At 38.7% G+C, this 27,974-nt stretch overlaps 1 protein-coding gene across 3 annotated transcripts in view; it reads left to right on the plus strand.

Annotated features, from left to right (window-relative positions):
* AXDND1 (axonemal dynein light chain domain containing 1) overlaps positions 1-27,974 on the plus strand; it is an 88,697-nt gene that overhangs the window by 39,756 nt on the left and 20,967 nt on the right. For 2 of the 3 annotated variants that reach the window (XM_078441252.1, XM_078441254.1), the window contains 10 exons: positions 4,452-4,592; positions 5,287-5,391; positions 11,638-11,758; positions 14,142-14,243; positions 15,330-15,493; positions 17,579-17,654; positions 19,744-19,978; positions 23,178-23,379; positions 24,193-24,286; positions 27,212-27,411. In XM_078441252.1, coding sequence (XP_078297378.1) covers positions 4,452-4,592; positions 5,287-5,391; positions 11,638-11,758; positions 14,142-14,243; positions 15,330-15,493; positions 17,579-17,654; positions 19,744-19,978; positions 23,178-23,379; positions 24,193-24,286; positions 27,212-27,411 — 1,440 coding nt within the window. The remainder of the gene's footprint in view (positions 1-4,451; positions 4,593-5,286; positions 5,392-11,637; positions 11,759-14,141; positions 14,244-15,329; positions 15,494-17,578; positions 17,655-19,743; positions 19,979-23,177; positions 23,380-24,192; positions 24,287-27,211; positions 27,412-27,974) is intronic. The other variant, XM_078441253.1, reaches the window with a different exon arrangement.

The raw sequence follows: 27,974 nt of genomic DNA on the forward strand, positions 1-27,974 counted from the left end.
GATGCCTTTGATTTCCTTTTGTTGTCTGATTGCTGATGCTAGAACTTCTAATACTGTGTTAAACAACAGTGGTGAGAGTGGGCATCCCTGTCGTGTTCCTGATCTCAGGGAAAAAGCTCTCAGTTTTTCCCCATTGAGGATGATGTTAGCTGTGGGCTTTTCATAAATGGCTTTTATGATCTTTAAGTGTGTTCCTTCTATCCCGACTTTCTCGAGGGTTTTTATTAAGAAAGTTTGCTGAATTTTATCAAATGCCTTTTCTGCATCGATTGACAGGATCATATGGTTCTTATCTTTTCTTTTATTAATGTGATGTATCACATTGATTGATTTGCAAATGTTGAACCAGCCCTGCATCCCAGGAATGAATCCCACTTGATCATGGTGAATAATTCTTTTTATATGCTGTTGAATTCGATTTGCTAGTATCTTATTGAGAATTTTTGCATCCATATTCATCAGGGATATTGGCCTGTCTCTGTCTGGTTTAGGAATCAAAGTAATACTGGCTTCATAGAATGAGTCTGGAAGTTTTCCTTCCCTTTCTATTTTTTGGAATAGCTTGAGAAGGATAGGTATTATCTCTGTTTTAAACGTCTGGTAGAACTCCCCTGGGAAGCCATCTGGTCCTGGACTCTTATTTGTTGGGAGATTTTTGATGACTGATTCAATTTCTTCGCTGGTTATGGGTCTGTTCAAGCTTTCTATTTCCTCCTGATTGAGTTTTGGAAGCTGTGGGTGTTTAGGAATTTGTCCATTTCTTCCAGGTTGTCCAGTTTGTTGGCATATAATTTTTCATAGTATTCCCTGATAATTGCTTGTATCTCTGAGGGATTGGTTGTAATAATTCCATTTTAGTTCATGATTTTATCTATTTGGGTCATCTCCCTTTTCTTTTTGAGAAGCCTGGCTAGAGGTTTATCAAATTTGTTTATTTTTTCAAAAAACCAACTCTTGGTTTCATTGATCTGCTCTACAGTTTTTTTAGATTCTATATTGTTTATTTATGCTCTGATCTTTATTATTTCTCTTCTTCTGCTGGATTTAGGCTGTCTTTGCTGCTCTGCTTCTATTTCCTTTAGGTGTGCTGTTAGATTTTGTATTTGGGATTTTTCTTGTTTCTTGAGATAGGCCTGGATTGCAATGTATTTTCCTCTCAGGACTGCCTTCGCTGCATCCCAAAGCGTTTGGATTGTTGTATTTTCATTTTCGTTTGTTTCCATATATTTTTTAATTTCTTCTCTAATTGCCTGGTTGACCCATTCATTCTTTAGTAGGGTGTTCTTTAACCTCCATGCTTTTGGAGGTTTTCCCGACTTTTTCCTGTGGTTGATTTCAAGCTTCATAGCATTGTGGTCTGAAAGTATGCATGGTATGATTTCAATTCTTGTAAACTTATGAAGGGCTGTTTTGTGACCCAGTATGTGATCTATCTTGGAGAATGTTCCATGTGCACTCGAGAAGAAAGTATATTCTGTTGCTTTGGGATGCAGAGTTCTAAATATATCTGTCAAGTCCATCTGATCCAATGTATCATTCAGGGCCCTTGTTTCTTTATTGACCGTGTGTCTAGATGATCTATCCATTTCTGTAAGTGGAGTGTTAAAGTCCCCTGCAATTACCACATTCTTATCAATAAGGTTGCTTATGTTTGTGAGTAATTGTTTTGTATATTTGGGGGCTCCTGTATTCGGCGCAGAGACATTTATAATTGTTAGCTCTTCCTGATGGACACACCCTGTGATTATTATATAATGCCCTTCTTCATCTCTTGTTACAGCCTTTAAAGTCTAGTTTGTTTGATATAAGTATGGCTACTCCAGCTTTCTTTTGACTTCCAGTGGCATGATAAATAGTTCTCCATCCCCTCACTCTCAATCTGAAGGTGTCCTCAGGTCTAAAATGAGTCTCTTGTAGACAGCAAATAGATGGGTGGGTCTTGTTTTTTTATCCATTCTGATACCCTCTGTCTTTTGGTTGGCGCATTTAGTCCATTTACATTCAGTGTTATTATAGAAAGATATGGGTTTAGAGTCATTGTGATGTCTGTAGGTTTCATGCTTGTAGCGATGTCTCTGGTACTTTGTCTCACAGGATCCCCCTTAGGATCTCTTGTAGGGCTGGTTTCGTGGTGACAAATTCCCTCAGTTTTTGTTTGTTTGGGAAGACCTTTATCTCTCCTTCTATTCTAAATGACAGACTTGCTGGATAAAGGATTCTCGGCTGCATATTTTTTCTGTTTAGCACACTGAAGATCTCGTGCCAATCCTTTCTGGCCTGCCAAGTTTCAAAAGAGAGATCAGTCACGAGTCTTATAGGTCTCCTTTTATATGTGAGGGCACGTTTATCCCTTGCTGCTTTCAGAATTTTCTCTTTATCCTTGTATTTTGCCAGTTTCACTATGATATGTCGTGCAGAAGATCGATTCAAGTTACGTCTGAAGGGAGTTCTCTGTGCCTCTTGGATTTCAATGCCTTTTTCCTTTCCCAGATCCGGGAAGTTCTCAGCTATTATTTCTTCAAGTACACCTTCAGCACCTTTCCCTCTCTCTTCCTCCTCTGGAATACCAATTATGCGTATATTATTTCTCTTTAGTGCATCACTTAGTTCTCTAATTTTCCCCTCCTACTCCTGGATTTTTTTATCTCTCTTTTTCTCAGCTTCTTCTTTTTCCATAATTTTATCTTCTAGTTCACCTATTCTCTCCTCTGCCTCTTCAATCCGAGCCGTAGTTGTCTCCATTTTATTTTGCAGCTCATTGATACCATTTTTTAGCTCCTCCTGGCTGTTCCTTAGTCCCTTGATCTCTGTAGCAAGAGATTCTCTGCTGTCCTTTATACTGTTTTCAAGCCCAGCGATTAATTTTATGACTATTATTCTAAATTCACTTTCTGTTATATTGTTTAAATCATTTTTGATCAGTTCGTTAGCTGTTGTTATTTACTGGACTTTTTTCTGAGGGGAATTCTTCCGCTTTGTCATTTTGGATAGTCCCTGGAGTGGTGCGGGACTATTGGGCACTTCCCCTGTGCTGTCTTAAATAACTTGCGTTGGTGGGCGGGGCCGCAGTCAGACCTGATGTCTGCCCCCAGCCCACCGTTGGGGCCACAGTCAGACTGGTGTGTGCCTTCTCTTCCCCTCTCCTAGGGGCGGGATTCACTGTGGGGTGGCGTGGCCCATCTGGGCTACTTGCACACTGCCAGGCTTATGGTGCTGGGGATCTGGCGTATTAGCTGGGGTGGATCGGCAAGGTGCACAGGGGCAGGAGGAGTAGGCTCAGCTCGCTTTTCCTTTGGAGATCTGCTTCAGGAGGGGCCCTGCGGCACCAGGAGGGAGTCCGACCCACCGGAGGGATGGATCTGCAGAAGCACAGCGTTGGGTGTTGGCGCGGTGCAAGCAAGTTCCCTGGCAGGAACCGGTTCCCTTTGGGATTTTGGCTGGGGGATGGGCGAGGGAGACGGCGCTGGCAAGCGCTTTTGTTCCCCGCCAAGCTGAGGTCTGTCGTCTGGGGCTCAGCTACTCTCCCTCCCGTTGTCCTCCAGCCCTCCCGTTCTCCAAGCAGAGCTGTTAGCTTATAACCTTCCAGATGTCAAGTCCCGCTTGCTGTCGGAACACACTCTGTCTGGCCCCTCTGCTTTTGCCAGCCAGACTTGGGGGCTCTGCTTGGCCGGCGGGCCGCCCCTCCGCCCGGCTCCCTCCCGATAGTCCGTGGAGCGCGCACCGCCTTGCCGCCCTTCCTACCCTCTTCCGTGCGCCTCTCATCTGTGCTTGGCTCCGGAGACTCCGTTCTGCTAGTCTTCTGGCGGTTTTCTGGGTTATTTAGGCAGGTGTAGGTGGAATCTAAGTGATCAGCAGGACTCGCGGTGAGCCCAGCGTCCTCCTACGCCGCCATCTTCCCAGCTGTGCCTAGATCACTTTCAATATAAATAAAGACTGCTCAGCATGGTATTTGAAATTTATCATTTGTAATCCTTCCAAATATTTGGTTTCATTCAAAACTGAGAGAAATGACTTCTTTGTATTTAAGGTCTTTGTTCATTTTTAAACAGTTGGTATATTTTTACATTTACCCAACTTGAGAAAAGTGGTTTTATTCATGAATTCAACTATTTATAAAAACTCCATTGTATATAAATTCATAAGACATGGTTTTTATCCTCATAGAGTTTATAATTTAGAAGAAAAAAGAAGTTCTCATTTTGTTTTATGTCTCAGTATGTTCCACATAATTATGACTCTGGTTAAAGTCCTCCACAATTCATTTACTTGTGTGAGCATGGCAGGAAAACACAGGTTAGATCTCTTTCTTTTCCTATCTTGTTCTTTTCACATATCTTTTATGAGTGTCTGCCTATTTCTTTCCCTAACATTACTTTCTCTCTCACATATTTTCTGGCTCTTTTTTTCCTTTTCTTTTGCATGATACCTTGTTTTCTTTCTGTCTCATGCAGAGAGCGGTATGTACAAATGCTTGACCAAATTGCCCGGCAGATGATTGACTTCTACAAAGACATGGTAACTCAGCGAATAATGGACCAGCGCATTTTGGAAGAATTGTACAATTTTAAGAATGTTACTGAAGAACTGACCAGGTAAAATCTGTGATTATCTTAAACACACAACACAGGCCAAAGCCATGTCTTTAAAGAGAATAAAAAACAGGGAAAGTAGAATGGTTAAAAGTGAGGACTCTTTTTTTTCTTTTGTGGGGTTTAGGAAGAGAACGGAGAGGACTGGATGTAGATGTAGAGACATGGGTTACAAAGGTTAACACAAAACTAGGGCTCTGCGTATGTTTGATAGGGAAAAGACTCATGTTCTCCTTCCAGGCCTGAGATGTTGAGATCTTAATCATGTTTATAGACAGTGCCATGATTACAGATGATAAGGTTTAAATCCCAAAGAGGGGGATAGGCATTAAGTAGCAGTCAAGGTTAGTGATCATCTAAGCTCGCGTCAAGATGATTAGTGGCAAGAATGAAAAAGATAAGATAGGCATGTCAGAAGGTAGAACGGAGCAGCCCGGTGGCCTGGCCTGTTAACGTCCGCCTTCTCTCCATTCTGGAGGATCTCCCACATCATCTTTCTGCCCTTTCTAGCCAACCTGATTCCATTACCAAAGCTGCCCGAATTCCATCCAAATGTATGCTAGATTTCTTGATTTGGTTTCTAAGGAGTGAAAACTAGGGAGAGATGTACACATAACTGAGAAGATTCCTGAGTATACAAATCCGATTTCCTGGAACTCTTCAACTATGAATGTAAACTTTCTTTGCTTTATTTCAGGGAGCTGTGTCTGGTTCGGGCCCATGATATGAAATTAACAAAGGAAGCAGAGAAGGTCCATAGGGATTTGGCACAAGCTCTCTTAGATGCTGAAAAGAATGCTAAGTGAGTTACCAAATGTTAACCATTATGTCATCAGGCCTCACAGCTTATTTGAAGGAACAAAATTTTATAGAAACATTTGAAGTTTTTTATTACAACAGTGCTGGGAGGGATTAATATATGTAAGGAACTTTTATGTATATTAACCCCTCCAGGCACCACTTAATACACATCTTGTAAATGTCTTCCTGTGTGAGTTTTCCGTGTCGTAACCCTAGAAGTGGAATTGCTAGGTCACAGGCTACACACAGCCTTGTCTTGCTAAATGTTGCCAAATGCCGTATAAAGTAGTCGTGCCAGTGCACCTTCCTGTCGGTGTAGGAGATTTTCCTTTTGTCCATATTTTTTTTCAGTCTGATGAGTATGAATAAGTGTCTGGTTTTTGTTTTGTTTGCCACTAATTTTCCTAATTAGTAGTGTGAGTCTAGTTCTTTTTTTTAGATTTAAATGAATCCACTACCATCTTAGTGTTTTATCCTATTTCTGGGGTTAGCAAACTTTTTCCGTGAAGGGTCAGATGGTGAGATACGGTTTCTGATGCAACTGTGCAATCCACTCCGCCTTTGTAACGTGCACCACCATGGTGAAAAGGCAGGCAAGGACGATGCCAGGACAGGGCTGTGTTCCAATAAAACCGTTTACTGACACTGAAATTTGGATGAAAATAAAACATTTTCACGTGTCACGAAATACCGTTTTTCTGTTGCTTCTTTAACCATTAAACGTATAAAAAGTAAAATAGGTAAAAAATTAACAATCTGAAATTCTTTGCTTATGTTCTATGCGAAATGCACGTGGTGAGCTGTCTTTAACCCACAGGCTCTAGTTTGCTGAGCCTGATAATTATCATTATCAAATGATAATTTGAGTGCGTTTTTAGTTTTTCTTATTTAACCGATTAAAAAGTAATATTATTATACTATCATAGAAGCAGTATTGTGCCCTGTAAGTAAAGTAGAAAATATAAGCAAGCAAAAATGAATAAAAAATATTATAGTTTCACCACCTAATAGATTACCGATATACGTATCTTAGTATATATTCTTTTTTTCTATGTATATGTGCACACATGCATTGTTTTAAACCAAAATTGTACTGCATATACTGTTCTACAACCTGTTTTTTTTTTTTTTTTTTTTTAGTCAACAGTCTACCTATTTCAGTAAAGTTTCACTTCTTCAATTACCCAGATAATATTCAAATTTTCCCAGTGTTCCCCAAAACGTATTTTACATTGGATTGTCCAAATCAGTATCCAATCTAGGGCCACACATTGTATCTTGTTTTATATTCCTTTTAATCCAGCATAGTCTTCTGCTTTTTATGTGTGTGTGTGTGTGTATTGAAGAGTGACTGGCATGTCAGCAAAAACACAAATGTACACAAAATCTAAATTCAAAGGTATATTCTTTCTTTTATTCTATTTTATTCCTTACTAGACTGAGAAGGATACCTTGATCATCTTTTTAGTGTTGATTTATTTATTTTGAGAGAGAGAGAGAGAGAGGACATGAGCATGAGTGGGGGAGGGGCAGAAAGAAGCAGAGAGAGAATCTCAAGCAGGCTCCGTGCTCTTAGCACGGAGCCTGAAGTGGGGCTCAATCTCACAAACTGTGAGATCATGACCTGAGCCGAAATCAAGAGTCAGACACTTAACCCACTGAGCCACCCAGGTGGCCCACCTTGACCAGTTTTTGCTCACTGAATATACTACTGTTTTCTGTAGCTGATTCACCCTTCTTGTCTTAGGAGATAACTGTTCTATACTTTGTCTTCTGTCCTCATTTGTCTAATAGTATCTCACCATCCTCTTTCTGAGCTGAGGAACTTGCTTTCTAAAAACTAGAAGCAAGCAAGCAAACAATCAAAAAAGTAGACACAAACAGAAGAGAACTCAAGCTCTCACCCCTACATCTACCCACGCCCTGCAGCTGTGCTCATACATTCTATCTTCCCAGCTTTTCCTGTGGATGAACTGTCTCTTCCCAAGGCAAGTCTTTCCACTTGTGTACTGTTACATCCCCACATATCTACTTGAGATATTTTCAGCAAATATTCCCTCTTTCTTCTCTATCTTTAATGTTTCCCTCTCTGCCTGTTTAGTCCCATTAGTATACAAATATGCTATAATTAACACCCATCTCAAAAACAACAACCAAAAAACAAAAAGACTCCCATATCTTAAGATGGCGCACGTATCCCCTTCTAGCTATGGCCCCGTTACCCTGCCCACCTCCCGTCCTCCCCCCAGCCCCCTGCCATTATACTAATCTTTAAAAAATTGTCATACTCAATATGTCCACTCCTGGTCCTCCCCTTTGTCACTTGTGAACCCACTCCAATCAGGCTTTCACTCCCCCAACCCCACCAAAATGCACTTGTCAAAGTGACCAGTGACTCATGTTGTTGAGTCTGAAGGTCGCTTCTCAATTCTCATTTAACCTGACTTAACAGCAGCATTTGTCACAACTGACCAGCTGCTCTTACTTAAAACAATGTCTTTCAGTAGGTTACACTCTCCTAGTTTTCCTCTGCTTTACTATCTGCTCCTTCTTACTGATACCCCTTGCAGGTTCCTTTTCATCTCACCAATTTCCAACTGGCAAAGTGCTTGTTCCTTATTCTGTAGATCTTTTCTGTGTCCATATTTGCTTCCTAAATTACTCTCTTCATTTTCCTGGCTTCCAATGCCATCACCTGTATATACTCAGCTCACAAATATGTATCTGCAGCTTCACCCTTCTTCGCAAATCTGTACCCCTAGTTTCATTCTTTCTCCTTGAATTCCAGACTTACGTATTCAACAGACTTAACACTCTGCTTAGATGCCTAATGTCCCCAACGTGTTCTTTCCCCCAAACCGACTCCTTCCACATTCTTTTCTCATTTCAGTTAATGGCAACTCCATCCTTCCAGTTTCTGGGGCCAAAATGCTTGGAGTCATTCTCTGTCCCTTTCTTTTTCTCACATCTCACACCTCTCTAGTGGCAGATCCTATCTCCTTTCATGATCTGTGCTGACCCCTCACCTCTTTCGTTTGTGCCCTCTGCATGCCTTGCCTGGGGTGTTGTGGGGACCTCTGAATCTCCTTTTTACATCTGCTGTAGTAAGCCCACCACTGTGGGCCTTTCTTCACATTCCAGCCAGTACTGTTGTCAAAAACCAACTTCTGTGTTCTGTAGCCGAAATATAACTCGAAGACAAAGTTTGGGGATAAAGAGGAGTTTTATTACTTTAAGGCAAAGGAGGTTAGAGCAGGCTACTGCCTTCAAAACTGTAGACCTGCCCGGGGTAAAAGGCTGATCTGGGTGGTTTCGCTAGGAATCTGGTACGTGCTGCCAGCCACGTTCCTCATGCCTTCAAGGTGACCTCATGACTAGTGCTGGTGTGGGCCATCTGAGACTTGTGACTAAGTATCAGCGTCGATACCAAGTTCTTGGAACAAAGGATTCTACAGAAAAATAAGTGAAGGGAAAGAGAAGGCTTCAAGAATGAGGAAGAGAAAATTTCATTCAGCTTGAAGTCAAACCTTGCCGAAGCATTAGTGCGTCCATCTGAATTTCCATCCATCTTTACATTTCTATGTGGTGTCAGTATTATCTATTAAAAATTTGACTCAAATAGAATAATGTCATTTCTCTGCTCGAAATTCTGCAGTGGCTCCCCATCTTACGGTAAAAGGCCACATTTTAAAAACATGGTTTACAAGACTCATCCAACCAGAATTTCTCTGACTTCTACTTTATTTCAGTCATGTTGCCTTTGTGCTGTTCTTGAACATACCAGACAGACTCCCCCCTTGGGTCCTGGAACTCTCTTTCCCAGAGAGCTCCCTAGCTTCCTCCTTCCTTCCTTCAGACCTTGTTCCTCCCCCCCCCCCCATTTAAAACTGAGAGCATTTTGTGCTCTCAATCCCCTCTCCCTGATTTATTTTTATCTATTGCACACTACCACTACTTAATATGTTTTCCTTTTTTCTTTATTATCTTTTCCAAATAAACTTTGTAAGGGCAAAGCTTTTGTTTTTGTTTTATTTTGTTTAGTTTTGAATAGCACCTGGCATTTGGTAGGTGCTAAACAGATATTTGTTGAATGAATTTAAAAAATAAGCTAGAACTTCCTTTGTGCTAATGTTCATTATAGGAGCAAAACATCTAAAACCAGAGAGAAAGGGAAGGAGAAGGAGAAAGAAATCTCATTTTCTTTAAAAATTGATGGTTCTGAAGTGGGACTTTTCTTTGTGGTTAGAAATTTTTAGTAATACTTTTTTAAAAATAATAACCATTTGATTGAAGATTAGGAAAAACAGAAACACATAAATAAGGAAGTAAGTATCCATAATTTGTTCTCTGAGTTAAATCACTATTAATATTTTGATATATTTTCTTTTTTCTATTTCTATGTATTTTTTATATAAATGAGATCAAAATGGGTATATAATTTTATCATTTGGGTTTCTCATGTTACAACATGAAAAGTTTTCCCATGTACCAAAGTATTAACAACAGGATCTTTAATTAGCTATATCCTATTTTCATCACAGAGCCATTTATTTGGCCAATCCCTTGTTGTTGGACATTGAGGTTATTTCTGAATTTTCTTCTTTTGCTATTTTAAACAAGGGTCATTAGTTACCTTTTCAAAATCAGTGTCTAACTTTCAGACAGTAACGTGCATAAATCTTAAGGGGATATAACTTGTTGAATCTTCATATGTATATTCCCCTGTGTGACATCTAGGGTGATTAATTTTTCTTACTTACTTTGAACAAGTGGAAGTCTCCAAACAGAGAGGGCTTTCAAGAACTGATGCTGGTAGTTCCTGGCTTTCATCAAAATTAGAAGAATTCTATGTCATTGGCCTTTAATTCTTGTAGCAAAGTTAATATCCCATAGGAGGTAGTATCTCAAATGGCTTGTGAAATGCTATCCCTTTACAACTTCTGTGTTTGCATTTAATCTCACAAGTGCTTTTAATTCCAATTTAATTGTAAACTTCGGTGTAAGTTTGGAAGGAAAAGTTATGTTCTGGTAAACATGAAGAAAAAATAGTTAAGAAAAAGGTACTTAACTTGAATATACTTAATCTTTTGGTTGGTTGGTACAGAATTTCTTTAAACCTTATATTAATTATATATAATTTAAAAGTATAGCAGCTCATAATTACTGGGCTTTGTGTTTAAAAAATTTTTTTTAATGTTTATTTATTTTTGAGAGACAGAGAGAGAGAGCGAGCAGTAGAGGGGCAGAGAGAGGGGGAGACACAGAATCTGAAGCAGGCTCCAGCCTCTGAGCTGCCAGCACAGAGCCCGTCGTGGGGCTCTAATCCACGAGCCGTGAGATCATGACCTGAGCCAAAGTCGGACGCTTAACCAACTGAACCACCCAGGCACTCCTGGGCTTTGTGTTTTTAATGAAGAAGACTGATTCAGGGTGCCTGGGTGGCTCAGTCAGTTAAGCATCAGACTACTGATGTCAACTCAGGTACTGATCTCATGGTCGTCAGATCAAGCCCTGTGTCAAACTGGGCTCCGAGCTGTGCGTGGAGACTGCTTAAGATTCTCTCTCTCCCTATGCTCCTCCCCCATTTGCATGCGTGTGTGCATGTACACGTGGTCTCCTCTCTCAAAAAAAGAATTCTAATTCTATTCTGTATCCTGAGTTTTTAAATGAGATATAGTGTTGTTATTCTGTTGGAATACCATGTTGTGAAAATTCTAGCAAATAAACAATATGAAGAAAAGTGTTTAGAGCAGGTAAAAGTATGTTGAATTTTTTACTTTAAGACTTTTATAAGCTTTATAAATGTGACTATTTTTTCTTCTATTTCACTGTATATTAGTGTTATTAATGTATCCAGCAATTATACCATAATTACTTTATGATGAGTTTTAAAGGAACAAATTGTCTATTTTAGAACAAAGTTGTTTATTTTATTAAAAAATTTTTTTTAAGTTTATTCATTTATTTTGAGAGAGAGACAGCATGCATAGGGGAGGGACAGAGAGAGAGGGAGAGAGAGACTCCCAAGGAGGCTCCTCGCTGTCAGCACAGAGCCCGACATGGGGCTCGAACTCACAAACCATGAGATTGTGACCTGAGCTGAAATCAAGAGTCAGGTGCTTAACCAACTGATCTACCCACATGCCCCCAAAGTTGTTTTTTTTTAAATGTCCACCATCATAACAATTATTCAATAAATGTGAATTCTCAAAAATAAAGTCTGTATATATTTTTTAATTTTTTTTAGGATTGTAGAAGAATACCATGACTTATACACGTTGCAAAGAGGAAGGATGGAGTGTGATATTAAACAGTTAATGTCAGAAAGAGATGTCTGGAGCTCAGCCACATATGAATTGGCCCTAAAGGTTGGTTCATCTGGAATCATAACTCAGACTTCTTTTTTGCTGGATCAGTTTTGCTTTACCATTTTTTTTTTTTTTTTGCTTTACCATTTTTAATAATCTAGACAAAATTTAAAAAATGAAGATGTGTATTTAATTTATGAATAATGTGGCTATGATTGATGGGCCTTGAGAAAGGAAAGTTACATTTTTTTCTTTTGTTTCTTGTCTATTGAGTACCTGGCTATTGCCCAGTTAAGGGCTCTTTTTCTCACCAGAATCTAAGAAGTATAAGGAAGAATACTTTTTCTATTGTTTGTGAGCATGTTAAAATTTTCAACTTCTGCTTATACTAATTATAAACTAGGAAGTGTTATTTATATTTTTCACACAGTGTAACCATATTAGGATTATATCACTTTGGTTCTATTACCTTGGCATCTAAGATGACAAATGAATTGAAATATGGCAGTCTGTAGGTCATTACTGTAATACTTTAGGCAAGTACCAAACATCTGGGACTTGTGTTTACTAAGTATTAACCAGAAATTATGACCCTCAACATATTCACACTTTTGTCTCATTTTCCTCTGGAATGGTCAGACCTCATCTAGTATACAATGTTTCATCCTGATGCAGAATTTTTAAATGACACGTCAAGAAGAAACAATCATGACAGTAAATATATAAGAATATATAAATCAGGGAGCCAGGCATGTTCAGTAGGAATAAAGAAGACAAGTGAGTTTCTTCACTCTAGTAGTATTTAAACAATAGAGAACTGACCCCTTGTAGTGGCTTCTGTGGAAAAATACCTTGAATTGGTGGAGGCTTTGTGTTAGCTCATCCCTAAAGCCCCTCCCAACAGGAAATGACAGCTAGAATGTCACCTTCCTGAAAATAACGACTTTGTCTCTTTTGTTTGTGTCTGGATGCACAGTGTCTAGAAACAGTCACTCATTGAATGACTGTATAATTGGTTCTGTATACCAGTGGTTCTCAAAGTATGGTCCAAGGACACCCTGCGCCCCCTCCCCGCCTCACCAGGGATCCCTGAGACCCTTCCATGAGGTGAAAACTAGTTTCTTCATTATACTAAGAAGTTATTTGCCTTTTGCAGTCTCCTTTGCACACGAGTTACATTGGCTTTACAATGGGATGTTGCAGCCGACTGAATGCAGAAACAAATATGAAAATCCAGCTCTATTAAGGCAGACATTAAAGAGATTTGTAAAAAAGTAAAACAATGATGTTCCTTTCATTATTTTTTTGTTTTAGAAAATATGGTTATTTTTTCATAAAAATACTATTTATGTTAACATATAATGGATTTATTGTTATGTTTAAGTGAATTAACAAATACATATTTTATTAAAAAAATTTTTTTTTAATTTTATTTTTAACTCATTTTATTTTTTATTTTTTTAAATTTACATCCAAATTAGTTAGCATATAGTGCAACAGTGATTTCAGGAGTAGATTCCTTAATGCCCCTTACCCCTTATCCATTTAGCCCATGCCCCCTCCCACAACCCCTCCAGTAACACTCAGTTTGTTCTCCATATATAAGAGTCTCTTCTGTTTTGTCCCCCTCCCTGTTTTTATATTATTTTTGTTTCCCTTCCCTTATGTTCATCTGTTTTGTCTCTTAAAGTCCTCATGTGAGTGAAGTCATGTGATTTTTGTCTTTCTCTGACTAATTTTACTTCGCATAATACATTCCAGTTCCATCCACGTAGTTGCAAATGGCAAGATTTCATTCTTTTTGATTGCCAAGGAATACTCCATTGTGTGTGTGTGTGTGTGTGTGTGTGTGTGTGTGTGTGTGTGTGTATACCACATCTTCTTTATCCATTCATCCATCGATGGACATTTGGGCTCTTTCCATACTTTGGCTATTGTTGATAGTGCTGCTGTAAACATGGGGGTGCACGTGTCCCTTCGAAATAGCACACCTGTATCCCTTGGATAAATGCCTAGTAGTGCAGTTGCTAGGTTGTAGTTCTATTTTTAATTTTTTGAGGAACCTCCATACTGTTTTCCAGAGTGGCTGTACCAGCTTGCATTCCAAACAAATACATATTTTAAATAAGTTCAGTTTTAATTTCCAAAATGGTAAATAGCAAATAGATATAATGCATATGAACAAAAGCTCTTTGGAATCTTCGCTAATTTGTGAGAGCGTTGCTTGGGAGTCTGTGCTATATGTTATCCTTCAGTTTGGTTCCAGTTCAGTAGTTTTAGAAAACACAAATTTATGATTCAAATTAGCTCATGACTTAAATAACAAACTGTGATGGAGTTAATGATTCGATGGAAAATTGATATGTGAATTGGTTTGGGTTTAATAAATCACAGTGGTTTATTAATATCTTAGGTTCCTCATTTCAGTACTTTTTTCAAATAGGTAATTGAAAGAAATAGAGTTGTGTTGGCTAAAAGACTTTACCTCAATGAAAAAGGCTGGAATAAATATGCTAAGCATTTCATCATACTGCTGTCAGCCAAGGTAAAGATCAGTTCACTTAAGTTATGGGAAAAGAGACTCCGGCCTTTGAGGGTTGAAACTGTAAGACGTGTTTGCTAAGTTTATAGGTTACATTTTAAATATAGTTTTGTATTTGTGCTTTATTGTGGGTGGAATGAAAAATCTAAGGAAATGTAGACAAATGCTTTTTATATAATTGTCTTCTATCCTAATTAAAGCACTGTAAGCAATTTATCTAAGTTAATAATACTGAAAATGTTATTTATAGACTTATCATTCTATTAGTGTTTAAGCTAAAAGTAAAATGTAAGTAGCTGTGCATTTTTTGCAATTTTATGTGAAAATTCAAAGAGCATACTTGGTCGAAAAGGAGAGAAGTGGCATTTAGTGTGTTCTGGGGTCATACCATTTACACTTGTCATTTAATTTAATTCTTTTTTAAAAATTTTTAAACTTTATTTCTTTATTTTTGAGAGAGAGAAAGAGAGACAGACAGACAGAGAAAGGGAGTGTATGCGAGCAGGGGAGGGACAGAGAGAGAGGGAGAGAGAGAATCCCAAGCAGGTTCTACACTGTCAACAAGGAGCCTGATGTGGGGCTTGATCTCATGAACTGTGAGATCATGATCTGAGCCAAAATCAAGAGTCAGACCCACTTAACCCACTGAGCCACCCAGGTGCCCTTTATAGTAGGGTCTTTATTTTTTGGATAAGAAAAATTAACCCCAAATAAATGAAATCGTCTCCCCCAAGGTTACATAGCCAATAACTGGCTAGGATTCACATTTGGTTTTGTTTGGCTTTGAAATTCCTGTTCTTTCCAATGTACCACACTACCTCCCATGAAAGTGGGGAAATTGGGCTCATGTTGCAAAGGAAAAAATCATGTCCCTAATATTTTATGTACCGTGGAAAATCTACCAGCAAAGGCACTATGTGATGTTACTGATGATATTTTGAAGGAGAACTATCTTCTCAATTTTGATCCATTTTCTATGGATATCTCTAGTATTACAATATCAATACACTAATTAACATTATTAGCATATGCTAATAAGTATCATGTGAATAAGTGAATAAGTAGTTTGATTTTATGCGTATTATCTAGGACACTGCAGACCTTGCACTGTTGCAGAAATTGACACAGAAATGGAGAAACTTAATGAATAAATTTAAAAACGAAGTGGAACAAAATGAAGAATCTGTAAGGGAGAGATTGCAAATTGTTAAGGATGGCCTTACCAAATGGCAGCAGTTTTTCAGAAATAATAGGTGGGTTACAAGAATCTTTTTTTTTAAGTGTTTTGTTTTGTGGGTTTGTTTTATTTTAGAGAGAAAGAGGGAGAGAAAGAGTGGGGGGGGGGGGGAGAGAGAGAGAGAGAGAGAGAGAGAGAGAGAGAGAGAATGAATCTTAAGCAGGCTCTACCCTGAACGTGGAGCCCAGTGAGGGGCTTGATCCCATGACCCCAGGATCATGACCTGAGCCAAGAGTTGGATGCTCAATTGACCGAACCACCCAGTTGCCCTGGGTCTACAAGACTCTTGGTTTTGATTATATTGTGTCATGTCTGGTAACTCAGTCCAGTTCTTTCTTTCTCTCTGGTTCTCTTTTACCATGTAATAACTCTAACATTGATTTTGGTGGGGTAACTAGCAGCCTTTCCAAGGGTGCAGTCCTGCTAGGAGCTTGAGTGGTTTTGTGGTTTCTGGTGCTAACCATCTCTATAGTCCATCCTGACCTCTCTACCCAACTGCTGCCTCTATTTCAGTTCAGCTTCTTTCCTTTTCTTTCCTCCCCTCTTCTTCCCTCCCCTCCCCTCCTCTCCTTCCCCTCCCGCTCCTCTCCTCTCCTCTCCTCTCCTCTCCTCTCCTCTCCTCTCCTCTCCTCTCCTCTCCTCTCCTCCCCTCCCCTCCCCTCCCCTCTCCTCTCCTCTCCTCTTCCCTCCTCTCCTCTTCCCTCCCCTCCCCTCACTTCCCCTCCCCTCCCCTCCCCTCCCCTCCCCTCCCCTCTCCTCTCCTCTCCTCTCCTCTTCCCTCTCCTCTCCTCACCTCACTTCCCCTCCCCTCCCCTCCCCTCTCCTCCCCTCTCCTCCCCTTCCCTTCCCTCCCCTCCCTCTCCTCTCGTTTCCTTTTCTCTCATGTCAACATATGTCATTATTATTGGCAAACCTGAATATCTAGATCCATCTGCATGTGCAGAGAAATAGAACCAGTGGGTGGCAGTTATAAGGAGATTGATTCTGATTGGTGTTATACTTTATAACAATTAGAGAAATCTGACAATGGCTGCCTATAAAGTAGTTAAGTCAAGGTGGGATGATGAAATCACAGCTAAAGTTAGTGGGAATCTGGACTTTGAATCTAGTCTTGACTCAATGATTTCTAAGGTTTTTTAAAACTTTAAGATGCTTGGTTTGTTGAGGAAACACATTTAGGAACCGGTTCCATTTCAGATTGAGGACAATGGTATCGGTTTTTCAGATCCTCTAAGGTTTTCCAGTTAGTAGATTTTTTGGAAGTTCTGGAAGCTGAAGCTCGTACATATCCAAGCTGGTGACTACTGCCATTTCCTGTTTTTGCTGTTTGTTGACTCTTAGCTGGTTAGGGGAGCACGGAGAGCAGGGTTCACTTTTCCCTTTCTCTTCAAGAACTTCTTTATCAAGAGCTTTCGCCTTGTGAGACTTCAGAGATATTAAAAGAAACTCTTTCTTGCCAGAAGTTGGGACTCCTGAACTAAATGTTGAGTCTTAATTATTCATTAGGCTTCCTATTCATTACATATTGTTTTGGCTGCTGTATTTAACAGGAATTATTCTTATGATGATCTAATTTTGGGTGTCAGAGACCCAGACACTGCCCTGTCAGTACTCTTATGGCCTCTGACCTTATAACTTGATTGCTCAGGTCTGATTGGAGCCTGAATTTATGTTTATACTTATATTTACATTTGCAAATTTAAAGATGAATGCCTGTAAGGAAAGGGGCTAACCCTGGAAGGCATGCTTGGAAATCATTCAGGAGAAACATAATGTTATTATGCAGTATACAGATTCATGATTTTCTTTCTTCTTTTTTTTTTTTTTTAATGTTTTTATTTATTTTTGAGACAGAGAGAGACGGAGCATGAGCAGGGGAGGGGCAGAGAGAGAGGGAGACACAGAATCTGAAGCAGGCTCCAGGCTCTGAGCTGTCAGCACAGAGCCTGATGCAGGGCTCGAACTCACGGACTGTGAGATCATGACCTGAGCTGAAGTCAGACGCTCAACCGACTGAGCCACCCAGGCGCCCCAGATTCATGATTTTCTTTGTTTATATACTGTTCTGAGACCCTGCTCTTATTCTTTTTCATTCTTCCAGTGAAAAAGACATTTTATCTTCTGATAAAGAAAATATATTTGAATCAGTTATTCCAGATTTCAAGCAGTGGCAAAAGGTAAGACATTCTAATGAACTGTTTGGTAATCAAAGTGCTGTTTGTAAATTGCCACTTTTCACCAATGAATGAGTCACATCTCATCCTTTAAGAATGCCATATGGCATTTTATGAAAGACAGAGAAAATAGCAAGACTCCAGGGACTTTTAAAAATACGCTTAAGTATTTTATTTTCAGCTCTATTTTAGATTTGGGGGCCAAATAAAGTTAGGCTGCCAGAAAAAATTGGGAAAAGATACTTGGGTGGCAGTGAGGGTCATTCTGATTCTCTCTTCTAATCATCAGATAGAAGTAACGTCTGTACCTCTCCCGTACCTGGCTTTTGTCTCAAGAACAACTTGGACTTTTAAAATTCAGAACATCTTTTTAAAAAATTGGGGTCTGATATAGACATACCGTAAAATATACCAGTTTAGTGACTTTTAAGTGTGCACTTCAGTGGCATTAAGTGTACTTATTGTTTGTTGTGCACCTGTCACCACCGTCCATGTCCAGACTTGATTCATCTTCCTGAACTGAAACTTTACCCAATAAACACCAAGCCTCCTCTATTTCCTTCTCTCTAGCCGCTGGCAACCACCATGTGCTTTCCGTCTCTATATTTTTGACTACTCTGGGCACTGGAATTACAGTATCTGTCCCTTTGTGACTTATTTCCTTTAGCATAACGTCCTTAAGGTTCATCTGTCTGGTAGCATGTGTCAGAATTTCCTTCCTTTTATAGGCTGAGTAATACTCCACTGCATGTATATACTACACTTTGTTTATTCATAACATACATTTATTTATTTATTTATTTATTTATTTATTTATTTATTTATTTATTTTAGGTTTATTTATTTTGACAGCAAGGTAGAGCATGAGCACGGGAGGGGCAGAGAGGGAGGGAGAGAGAGAATCCCAAGTAGGCTTCAAGCCATCAACACAGAGCCTGACACGGGGCTTGAATTCACAAACTGTGAGAATGTGACCTGAGCCAAAATCAAGAGTCAGTTGCTCAACCGACTGAACCACTGGGGCCCCAATAACATCTTTTTAAAAGAGTTTGAGCTTTGAAAATAGATTTCTTTAATCAAACTACTGTTATGTCCTAGCCGTCTGACAAAGGAAAATATATAAGATATTGAAATCCTCCAAAGTGAATGTGAGACTCATGGCCTGAAGAAGTCTCATCCAGATCCCAGGAAGCCGTTTTCTTGTCTTATGGAATGACTTGAGCAGAATATTCTCAAAATTGAGGATGTTTTTTGTCCTATTTATCATATAGCTAGTTTAGTGACTTTACTGTTTATCTGGCAATTTTGACATTGAATAGGTAAGATTGAAAAAAAATCATGCTGCTTTATTTAGTAGGAATAATAATTCTCATTCATTAAGCACTTTGTCAGGCTGAAGGTACTTTCCATACATTACCACACGTACCAAGGGATACAGGTTTTATAATCCCTGTGCCAGATGGGGAAGTGAAATTTAGAGATGTTAAGTAATTTACTGAAGTTGTCTATAAATGGTAACTGGCAGAGTCAGACCAGTCCAGGTCTCTCTAGCTACCAAATCCTTGCCCTTAATTGCTCTGCTACATTGCTTCTTTGTACTAATTCCTCTTTTTGAAGCATGGGTGATTTGTTTGCATTTTCTGAGTCACAAATATGTAAATTGCACTTTTATAGGCTTTGGACTTGGGGTTAGACAAATAGAACACAACAGATACATTCTAGCAACTTTCCCAGTCTAATGGGGATCACGTAAACAGGTCTATTATATCCTCACCAAAGCACAGAGTAATTAAACATGCTCAGCTCCCTGGTCCTTCTTTGCCTGTCATTCGTTTTTACTCAAAGAGGACTTAATATAATTATTTTCATTTTGGTAAGCTATGGGTTATCTTATGGGGTGTTATAATTAATTTAAATTCACTTAATTTTGAAAATGAAGCTATGTCATATGAAAAAATGGTATGAACAGATAATAATAGGATATATAACTCCAAAATAATTGGTAGATACTGGGAATTAAAGATATGGGTAGACTTTGATGAAATCATTAGGGAATAATAGTCTAATTTCCTTACCCTCTCTCATTCTCTAGATGCTGAATGAAGATAAAGAAAAGTTTACTGGAGATTTTCTGGTGTCGAAATATGATTCTCTCAAGATTATTAAACATTTACAGGAAAACTGGACAGATATTGGGTTTGGGATATTTGGTCGCCATAAAAGTATGGAGGGGGAGCTGCCACCAGAGCAACAGCACATGAAGGAAATTGTGAAAACCATTGGAAGACTCTACAAAGAATTTGAAATAAGAATAAATGGGGATAATGGTAAGGAAAAAACAATGATACAATGCTTGACATTATGACATTATAAAGCATTTTGATAGTAATTATTATTTGTATTACAATTACTATTTAAAATCTAAATAATAGCGATTATATTTATAATACAACTTATATTTAAAATCAAAATAATACATACACATGGTTTTAAAAATTAAGCAAAAGAAAGCACTGAGCACTGCTTTATTGAGATGTAATTCATATGCAATGCAATTCCCTGTTTAAAGTATGCAGTTCAGTGATTTTTACTACATTCACAGATGTGAGCCACCATTACCACAGTCAATTATAGAATATTTTTCTCAAAAGAAACCCTGTACCCTTTAGATCTCGCTCTTTTGTCCTCCCATCCCTGATTTTCTGTCTCTGTGGATTTCTCTATTCTGGACTTTCGTGTGAATGGGATCATATAGTACGTGATGTTGTGTAACTGACTTCTTTCATTTAGCGTAATGTTTTAAAGGTTTACCTATGTTTTAGCATGTGTCAGTACTCTATTCATTTTTATAATGAATACATTCCATTGTATGTGTATATCACATTTTGTATATCATTTCTTTTTTATATATAGTTTCTTTTTTTAATGTTTATTTTTGAGAGAGAGAGAGAGAGAGCGTACACACAAGTGGGGGAGGAGCAGACAGAGGGGGACAGGGGATCTGAAGCAAGCTCTGCATTGATAGCAGAGATCCTGATGTGGGGGCTTGAACTCACAAACCACAAGATCATGACCTGAGCTGAAGTTGGACACTTAACCAACTGAGCCACCCAGGTGCCCCTTGTGTATCATTTCATACATTGATGGACATTTGGGTTGTTTCTACTTTTTGGCTATTATGAATAATGCTGATAAAAATTTTTGTTTACACATTTCTGTGTGGAAATAGTTTTCATTTCTCTTAGGTATATATCTAGGAGTAAAGTTGTTGGTCAACTAGTAACTCTATCTTTAAGTTTTTGAGAACTGTCACACTGTTTTCAAAGACGCTGGATTGTTTTATATGCCCATCCCCAGTATATGAGGGTTCTGGTTTCTCCACATCCTTGCCATCGTTATCTGACTTTTTGATTCTAGCCATACTAGTGAATGTGTAATAGTATCTCATTGTGGTTTTGAGTTATGTTTTTCTGATGATTACTGACGTTGGTATTTTTAAAAAAAAATTTTTTTTTTTAACATTTATTTATTTTTTTGAGACAGAGAGAGACAGAGCATGAACGGGGGAGGGGCAGAGAGAGAGGGAGACACAGAATCGGAAGCAGGCTCCAGGCTCTGCGCCATCAGCCCAGAGCCTGACGCGGGGCTCGAACTCACGGAGTGCGAGATCGTGACCTGAGCTGAAGTCGGACGCTTTAACCGACTGAGCCACCCAGGCGCCCCTGATGTTGGTATTTTTTAAGGCTTATTAACCATTTATGTTTCTTCTTTGGAGAACTGTCTATTCAGACAGATCCTTTGTCCATGTTTTAATTGGGTTATTTATTTTTCTGTTATTGAGTTGTAAGAGTTCTTTATAGGTACAAAAGCTTTTTAAGATATATGAATTGTAAGTATTTTCTATGATTCTATGGGATGTTTTTTTCATTTTTTTGATGGTGTCCTTTGCAGTGCAAAAATTTTAAATTTTTATGAAGTTCAATTTATCTTTTTTTCTTTTTTTTTTTGTTTGTGCTTCCAGTGCCATGTCTGTGAATCCTCTTCCAAATTTAAAGTCATGAAGTTTATCCTTATGTATTCTAAGAGTTTTACAGTTTTTGCTCTTATGTTATGGTATTTGACCATTTCGAGTAATTTTTGTATATTGTGTGAGGTAAAGGTCTAACTTCATTCTCTTGCATGTGAATATCTAATTATCCCACTACCATTTTTTAGAAATGTATTTCCCACATTTAAAGGCCTTGACACCCTTGTCAAAAATTAGTTGATGGTAGTGGTTTATTTCTGGACTCCTAATTCTTTTCCATTGATGTATATGTCTGTCATTGTGTCAGTATCAAACTATCTTAATTCCTCTTGCTTTGTAGTAAGTTTTAAAATTGATAAGTGTGAGGAGTCCTACTTTATGTGTTTTATGATTGTTGTGGCCATTTTGAGTCACTTCCAATTTCATCTGAATTTTAGAAACAGCTTATTAATTTCTATAAGGAGAGGATATGCTTGGATTCTGATAGGGATTTTATTACATCTATGGATCCGTTTGGGCAGGTTTGACATTTTAACAATGTGAAATCTTCCAATCCATGAACATGGGATGTTTTTCCAATTATTTGGATCTTTAGTTTCTTTTAACAGTGTTTTCTACAATTCTGAGAATGTTTTGCACTTCCTCTTCTCCTCCCCCTCCTCCTCCTCCTCCTCTTCTTTCTCCTCTTCCTCCTCCTCCTCCTCCTTCTTCTTCTTCTTCTTCTTCTTCTTCTTCTTCTTCTTCTTTCTTCTTTCTTCTTTCTTCTTTCTTCTTTTTTAGGAGTGGTCAAAAGAACAGATATTAACTTATTTATTTTATGTTTTTGTTTTGTCTTCAGGAATAGAATTTAGTGCTTCATCACTTACATATAACACCCAGTGCTCATCGCAACAAGTGTTTTCCTCAATGCTTCTCATCCCTTTAGCCCTTCCTCCCCCTCCACCCAACACCCCACTAGCAACCTTCAGTTTGTTCTCTGTATTTAAGAGTCTCTTATGGTTTGTCTCCCTCTCTGTTTTTTTTGTTTTTTTTTTTTTATTAATGTTCATTTATTTTTGAGATAGAGAGAGACAGAGCATGAACGGGGGAGGGTCAGAGAGAGAGGGAGACACAGAATCCGAAACAGGCTCCAGGCTCTGAGCTGTCAGCACGGAGCCCGATGCGGGGCTTGAACTCACAGACTGTGAGATCATGACCTGAGCTGAAGTTGGACGCTCAACCGACTGAGCCACCCAGGCGCCCCTCCCTCTCTGTTTTTTATATTATTTTTGCTTACCTTCCCTTATGTTCATCTGTTTTGTATCTTAAATTCCATATATGAGTGAAATAATAAAAGATTTATCTTTTTCTGAGTGGCTTATTTCACTTAGCCTAATACATTCTAGTTCCATCCATTATATTACAATATAATTTATTATTTATTGGCATTTTATAATTTAGTATTAAAATGGCAGACTTATGACTACTTTTAAAAGTTATTACTTTTCTCACTTTTCTAGGTATCTCTAAAATTCTTTCAAGTTTGATTAGTTCTCTTGAATTCTGTTCTTTCAAGATGGAAAGTGTCCTGGAGTTTCCTGAAATGTATCTTAAAGAATACGAGGAACTTAATGAAAAAATTAATGAAATAATATCTCAGTTGGATGCCTCATTAAACATTGTTGGTACCATCCCTCCGTATATAGACACGGATTCTGGCTCGTAAGTTCCCATAGCTTTCTACGGGACAGAAGGGAATCCCCACTTCTCCACTGCATTTTCCCAGTACCTAGCCTCAGCGACAGGCAAGGAGTGGGGGTGGGGGTCCGAGGAGAAACCTTGGATGTTCTTTTCCTTCCAGGAAAAAAGCCCTCAACTGGGAACTGGAAGATGAGGGAACTCTGTGTCCATAACTCCAGCAGTCTGGAGTGGAGTGTCTGCCTCACTGAGCACCGAGGGGAAAGAGAGAGAAGAGTCTTGTTTCAAATACCGTAGACTCTCCTTGCCTTTCTTACTGAATTTTCACAGATTGTCTTGTCCACATGTTTCTGCGGTTGCTGTTCGTTCCAGAGGCTTTCAGTCGTTTGGTTTTGTTTTGTTTTTCAAACAGTTCTCACCCAGATTCACTAAGGAGTGGATCAGCTTTGCTCCTCACACTGTCATGTTGGAAACTGATCTCTTGAGAATTTTAAAATTCATTTTTCTCACTTTGTGATCTCACTGCCTAGAAGTGAATGTAAAGGGTAGGAGTGTGAGTTTCTACAGTAGAGAGTTAGCACTGAAGGTAAGATCTACATTGTCCCAAGAGCATCATGCCAGTTGCTACCTGCATGGGGTTAGGAAGGCGATGACAAGGAGTAAGCCATTATACCAGGTGATTTAAGGTTTTGATTCACCTTTCCTGAATTCTCAAACAATTGGCAACACCTAAGTTTACTAGGTCCGGTGAAATAAAACCCTTTCTTTTAGCTGATAGTTTAACTTTTATACTCTATGTGAGTCACTTATCTTTATTTTGTTTGACTTTTCCTTCAGGGTGCTTCAAGCACAAATATTTAACATGATTCAACAATGGCTTTTGAAGATAGGCAATGAGATTAACAATGGTAACATTGAACTTCAGCACCAGGTATATACTTGTAGGGGTTTGTGAAATTATATTTTGCCTTGGCTGGGAGTTTTCTTAAAAGAAAAACTAGGTCATAACTATCCAATTGAAGCAGGAGGTTGGGAGGGCAAAATGGGAACTTATGTGATGTAATTACTCAAATGATTTGTATGGATATTTATTTTTAAATTTTATTTTACTTTATTTTTCTTCTTGAGAGAGTGTGCAGGGGAGAGAGAGAGACAGAAACAGAGAAAGAGATAGAGACAGAGAATCTTAAGCAGGTTCCATGCTGAGTGTGGATCCCACAACCCTGGGATCATGACCTGAGCTGAAGTCAAGAGTCCCAGTGCTTAACCAACTGAGCCACCCAGGTGCCCCTGATTCTAATTTTAAATTCAGCTATGAACCTAAATTCAGCATGCCCTAGATTCTACCATTTAATCTCTACAATACAACTTTGAAATGAAGATAATAATGTTTCTGTTTGTTTATTAGGGATGGTTCAAGGATCAATTAATATTTTATGTAAGCAAAAATGAGTTATTTGAATGAGGGTGTAAATCCAGGCCATTGATATAGGAAAGAACAGTTAGGAATTTATTTACTTTGAGAAGCAGCAGGGGTATAGCTTGTGAATGTGGGGGGAAATATCTTTAACTTGTGAAATCACAAGTCAGGAAGTGTTGCCCTTTTCCTGGTGTGTTAATTAAGTTATGAAAACACATTCATCAACATTCCTTTAGGTCATTAACAACCTTTCCTTCCGAGGTGGGGAGCTTGGGTTTTAGTACCAGCTAGGCTCCCAAGTTTGATTTTTATTTGTCCATTTAACAACATTTATTAAGCACTTAATTCTCTGTCAAGTACTATGTGTGGTTTTGAGGGATAAAATGATGGCCCATGTCTTAAAGAGACGCATAGGCTAATTGAGGTGACAGATGTGCAAACAGTTCTAATAGACATGTGTACAGAACAGTATAGAAACGTGGGGAAAGGATCAAATTAAAGCCAGTGGAAGTTAAAAAGACTTCTCAGAGTAGGTCATGTGTAAGCCTAGAAGAATACTTAGGGACTCATCAGAGAAAGGGGATAGGGCATTTGAAGGGTATGGCATGTTTGACTTTTGCATTTCATGATGTTTTCTGCATTTTATGTCTGGGACCGAGCCTCAGCAAACACCATAATGCAGAACTTCCAAAACTTGACTGGTTCCCACTGCTGCCTGTGCCTCAGTGTTCTCGCACTCCTAAACCAAAAGAAACCCCTCACAGTTCAGTTTATTAAGTAGATAGTTTCGAACAACTTACTAAATATTTGTGTCCTAATAACTTAGTAACTGTTTGGAAAAGCAATACGTGTTAAAATAGTTAAACAAGGAGGCCATTATACTGGGGTAGCTCTGGTCCCTTTGGTAGCCTCTATAAACAAACCAAAGCCAGAGTCAGTACTTGAATCTAAGAAAACAAAACCCAAGGACTGATCATAAACAGGCAACTAGATTTTCTTGAATATGAAAAAATGGAACTCAGGAACATCTGTCACAAGAGCCAAATAACTAAATTTTCCCAAATAAGGCAACATTTGAGTTATAGTCAATTAAATAATTGCATTGCTTTGCTTCAGTGTCTTCTCTATAAAAATCTTTTTCCTGGCCCCTGCCTGCAGAATGCCCCTGACCATTTTTTGGTTTTGACACGGCCTGATTCTAATTGCTTGCTCAAATAAGCTTTGCAAAATTTAATGTCTTAGTTTAACTTTTTAGATAATACATATGTTGAAAGAAAAAGAAACCCTTTTATTCTCATTTAATCAACATTATTTACTAATACAATGTATGCACTTAACTACTGGACAACTTCTCTAACCTTGAAACCTGATGGGACGGTGCCACCCTCATTTCTTGTTGAACCTCGATTTTCCCAAAGTACTTTTTTTTTTTTTTTTAACCACACAACCACCAATAAAACCAGCTTTGCCAAGGAAAGATGTCATCAAAAGTGATAGAGTGCATCCAGTGTTGAAACTGTGAACTATGTCAAGTTCATGCTGTGCTGATAGGTGTCACACATCGCTATTATTTCCCTCAAGAATTTAAAACCCCATGACATCCTTGAGAATTTACTTTAGAGCTCTGCAATGTCTTAGTGCACAATTGGGGAACTGCAGCTTTAATGGGTTAATACCCTTGACCAAACTAAAGAGGAAGAGGGTAGTGTAATGTAGTATAATGAGCGAAAGAAAACAAGGTTATCCTAGCTGAGTAGTGATGATTTGATTTCATTAAGAATGGTAGTGTTCATATGTGGATCTTGAGAAACTTAACAGAAGACCATGGGGGAAGGAAGGGGACAAAAATAGTTACAAACACAGAGAGAGGGAGGCAAACCGTAAGAGACTCTTAAATACAGAGAACAAACTGAGGGTGGATGGGGGGGTCGGGGAGAATGGGTGATGGGCATTGAGGAGGGCACTTGTTGGGATGAGCACTGGGTGTTGTATGTAAGTGGTGAACCATGGGAATCTACCCCCAAAACCAAGAGCACACTTTACATACTGTATGTTAGCCAATTTGACAATAAATTATGTTAAAAAAAAAAAAAAAAAAGAATGACAGTGTTGTTGGAGCACCTGGGTGACTCAGTCATTTGAACTTCCAGGAAACTCTTGATTTCCCCTCAGCTTATGATCTCAGGGTCATGAGATCGAGCGCCCTGTTTTGGTCTCTGTGCTGGGTGTGGAGGCTATTTCGGATTCTCTCTCTGTTCCTCTCCCTCTGTCCCTACCCCCTTCAAAAAAAAAAAAAAAAAAAAAAAAAAAGAAAAAAGAATGGTAGTGTTGTTGCAAGTTAGAAACAGGTATGCTTTCTATTTTTAAATTTGGTATGGTTTTTACTGTTTGATTTATTTAAAACGAGTCATTTATATTATAATCATGTTTTAACAGATGGATGAGTTGCATATATCTATGATCCAGTGGATGGTAAGCTTGCTGATTTTAATGGTGCCTGACTTTACTGACCAAGACACTCTCCCAAAGTTGGAAAAGGAAAGTGCTGAGAAACATGATGTAAGAGTTGCAAAGTTAGAGCTGGACGCAATCGCACTGGCCAGAAAGTTGTCGCAATACTCCAGCTATTTGAACAGGTGAAACTATCTGATTATTTTATTATTGTCCTTTTGAAGATTAAATGTGACATAAAGCAGAGGAGATAAGGGCGGTGAGGTAGCAGCAATCAGGGATTGTTTTCAAACCTTGAAAGAAATATTAGTTCAGTTTTTAAAGCAGCTTCAACACTGCCCGGTTGAAATATGTGATTTTAGTGTTTTCCCATTGGCTTTAGAATTCTTTTGAACACAGTGTTACCATAGGCAAGGTGGGAAGTGTATACTTATACGGGAGAATTAGTAAAAAGAAAACCAAATCAAACCAAAAAGGCCCACTTGTTTGCGTTAATAAGATACATCTTGCATGTTTGCACACACTGCGGGGGTGGGGGGGGCATTTTTGAAGAAGCTTGTAATTCCCTATGTAATTCCATGCAAAACTGAATGTACACTTATATTCACTAAATCTATTTAGTTTCACCAAACACCAACTGAAACGTCTCTTAAGAAAACCCAAATGAGGGGCGCCTGGGTGGCGCAGTTGGTTAAGCGTCCGACTTCAGCCAGGTCACGATCTCGCGGTCCGTGAGTTCGAGCCCCGC

The sequence above is a fragment of the Panthera onca genome, chromosome F1 (assembly GCF_046562875.1).
Source record: "Panthera onca isolate mPanOnc1 chromosome F1, mPanOnc1 haplotype 2, whole genome shotgun sequence".
In the NCBI taxonomy this organism is placed as follows: Eukaryota; Metazoa; Chordata; class Mammalia; order Carnivora; family Felidae; genus Panthera; species Panthera onca.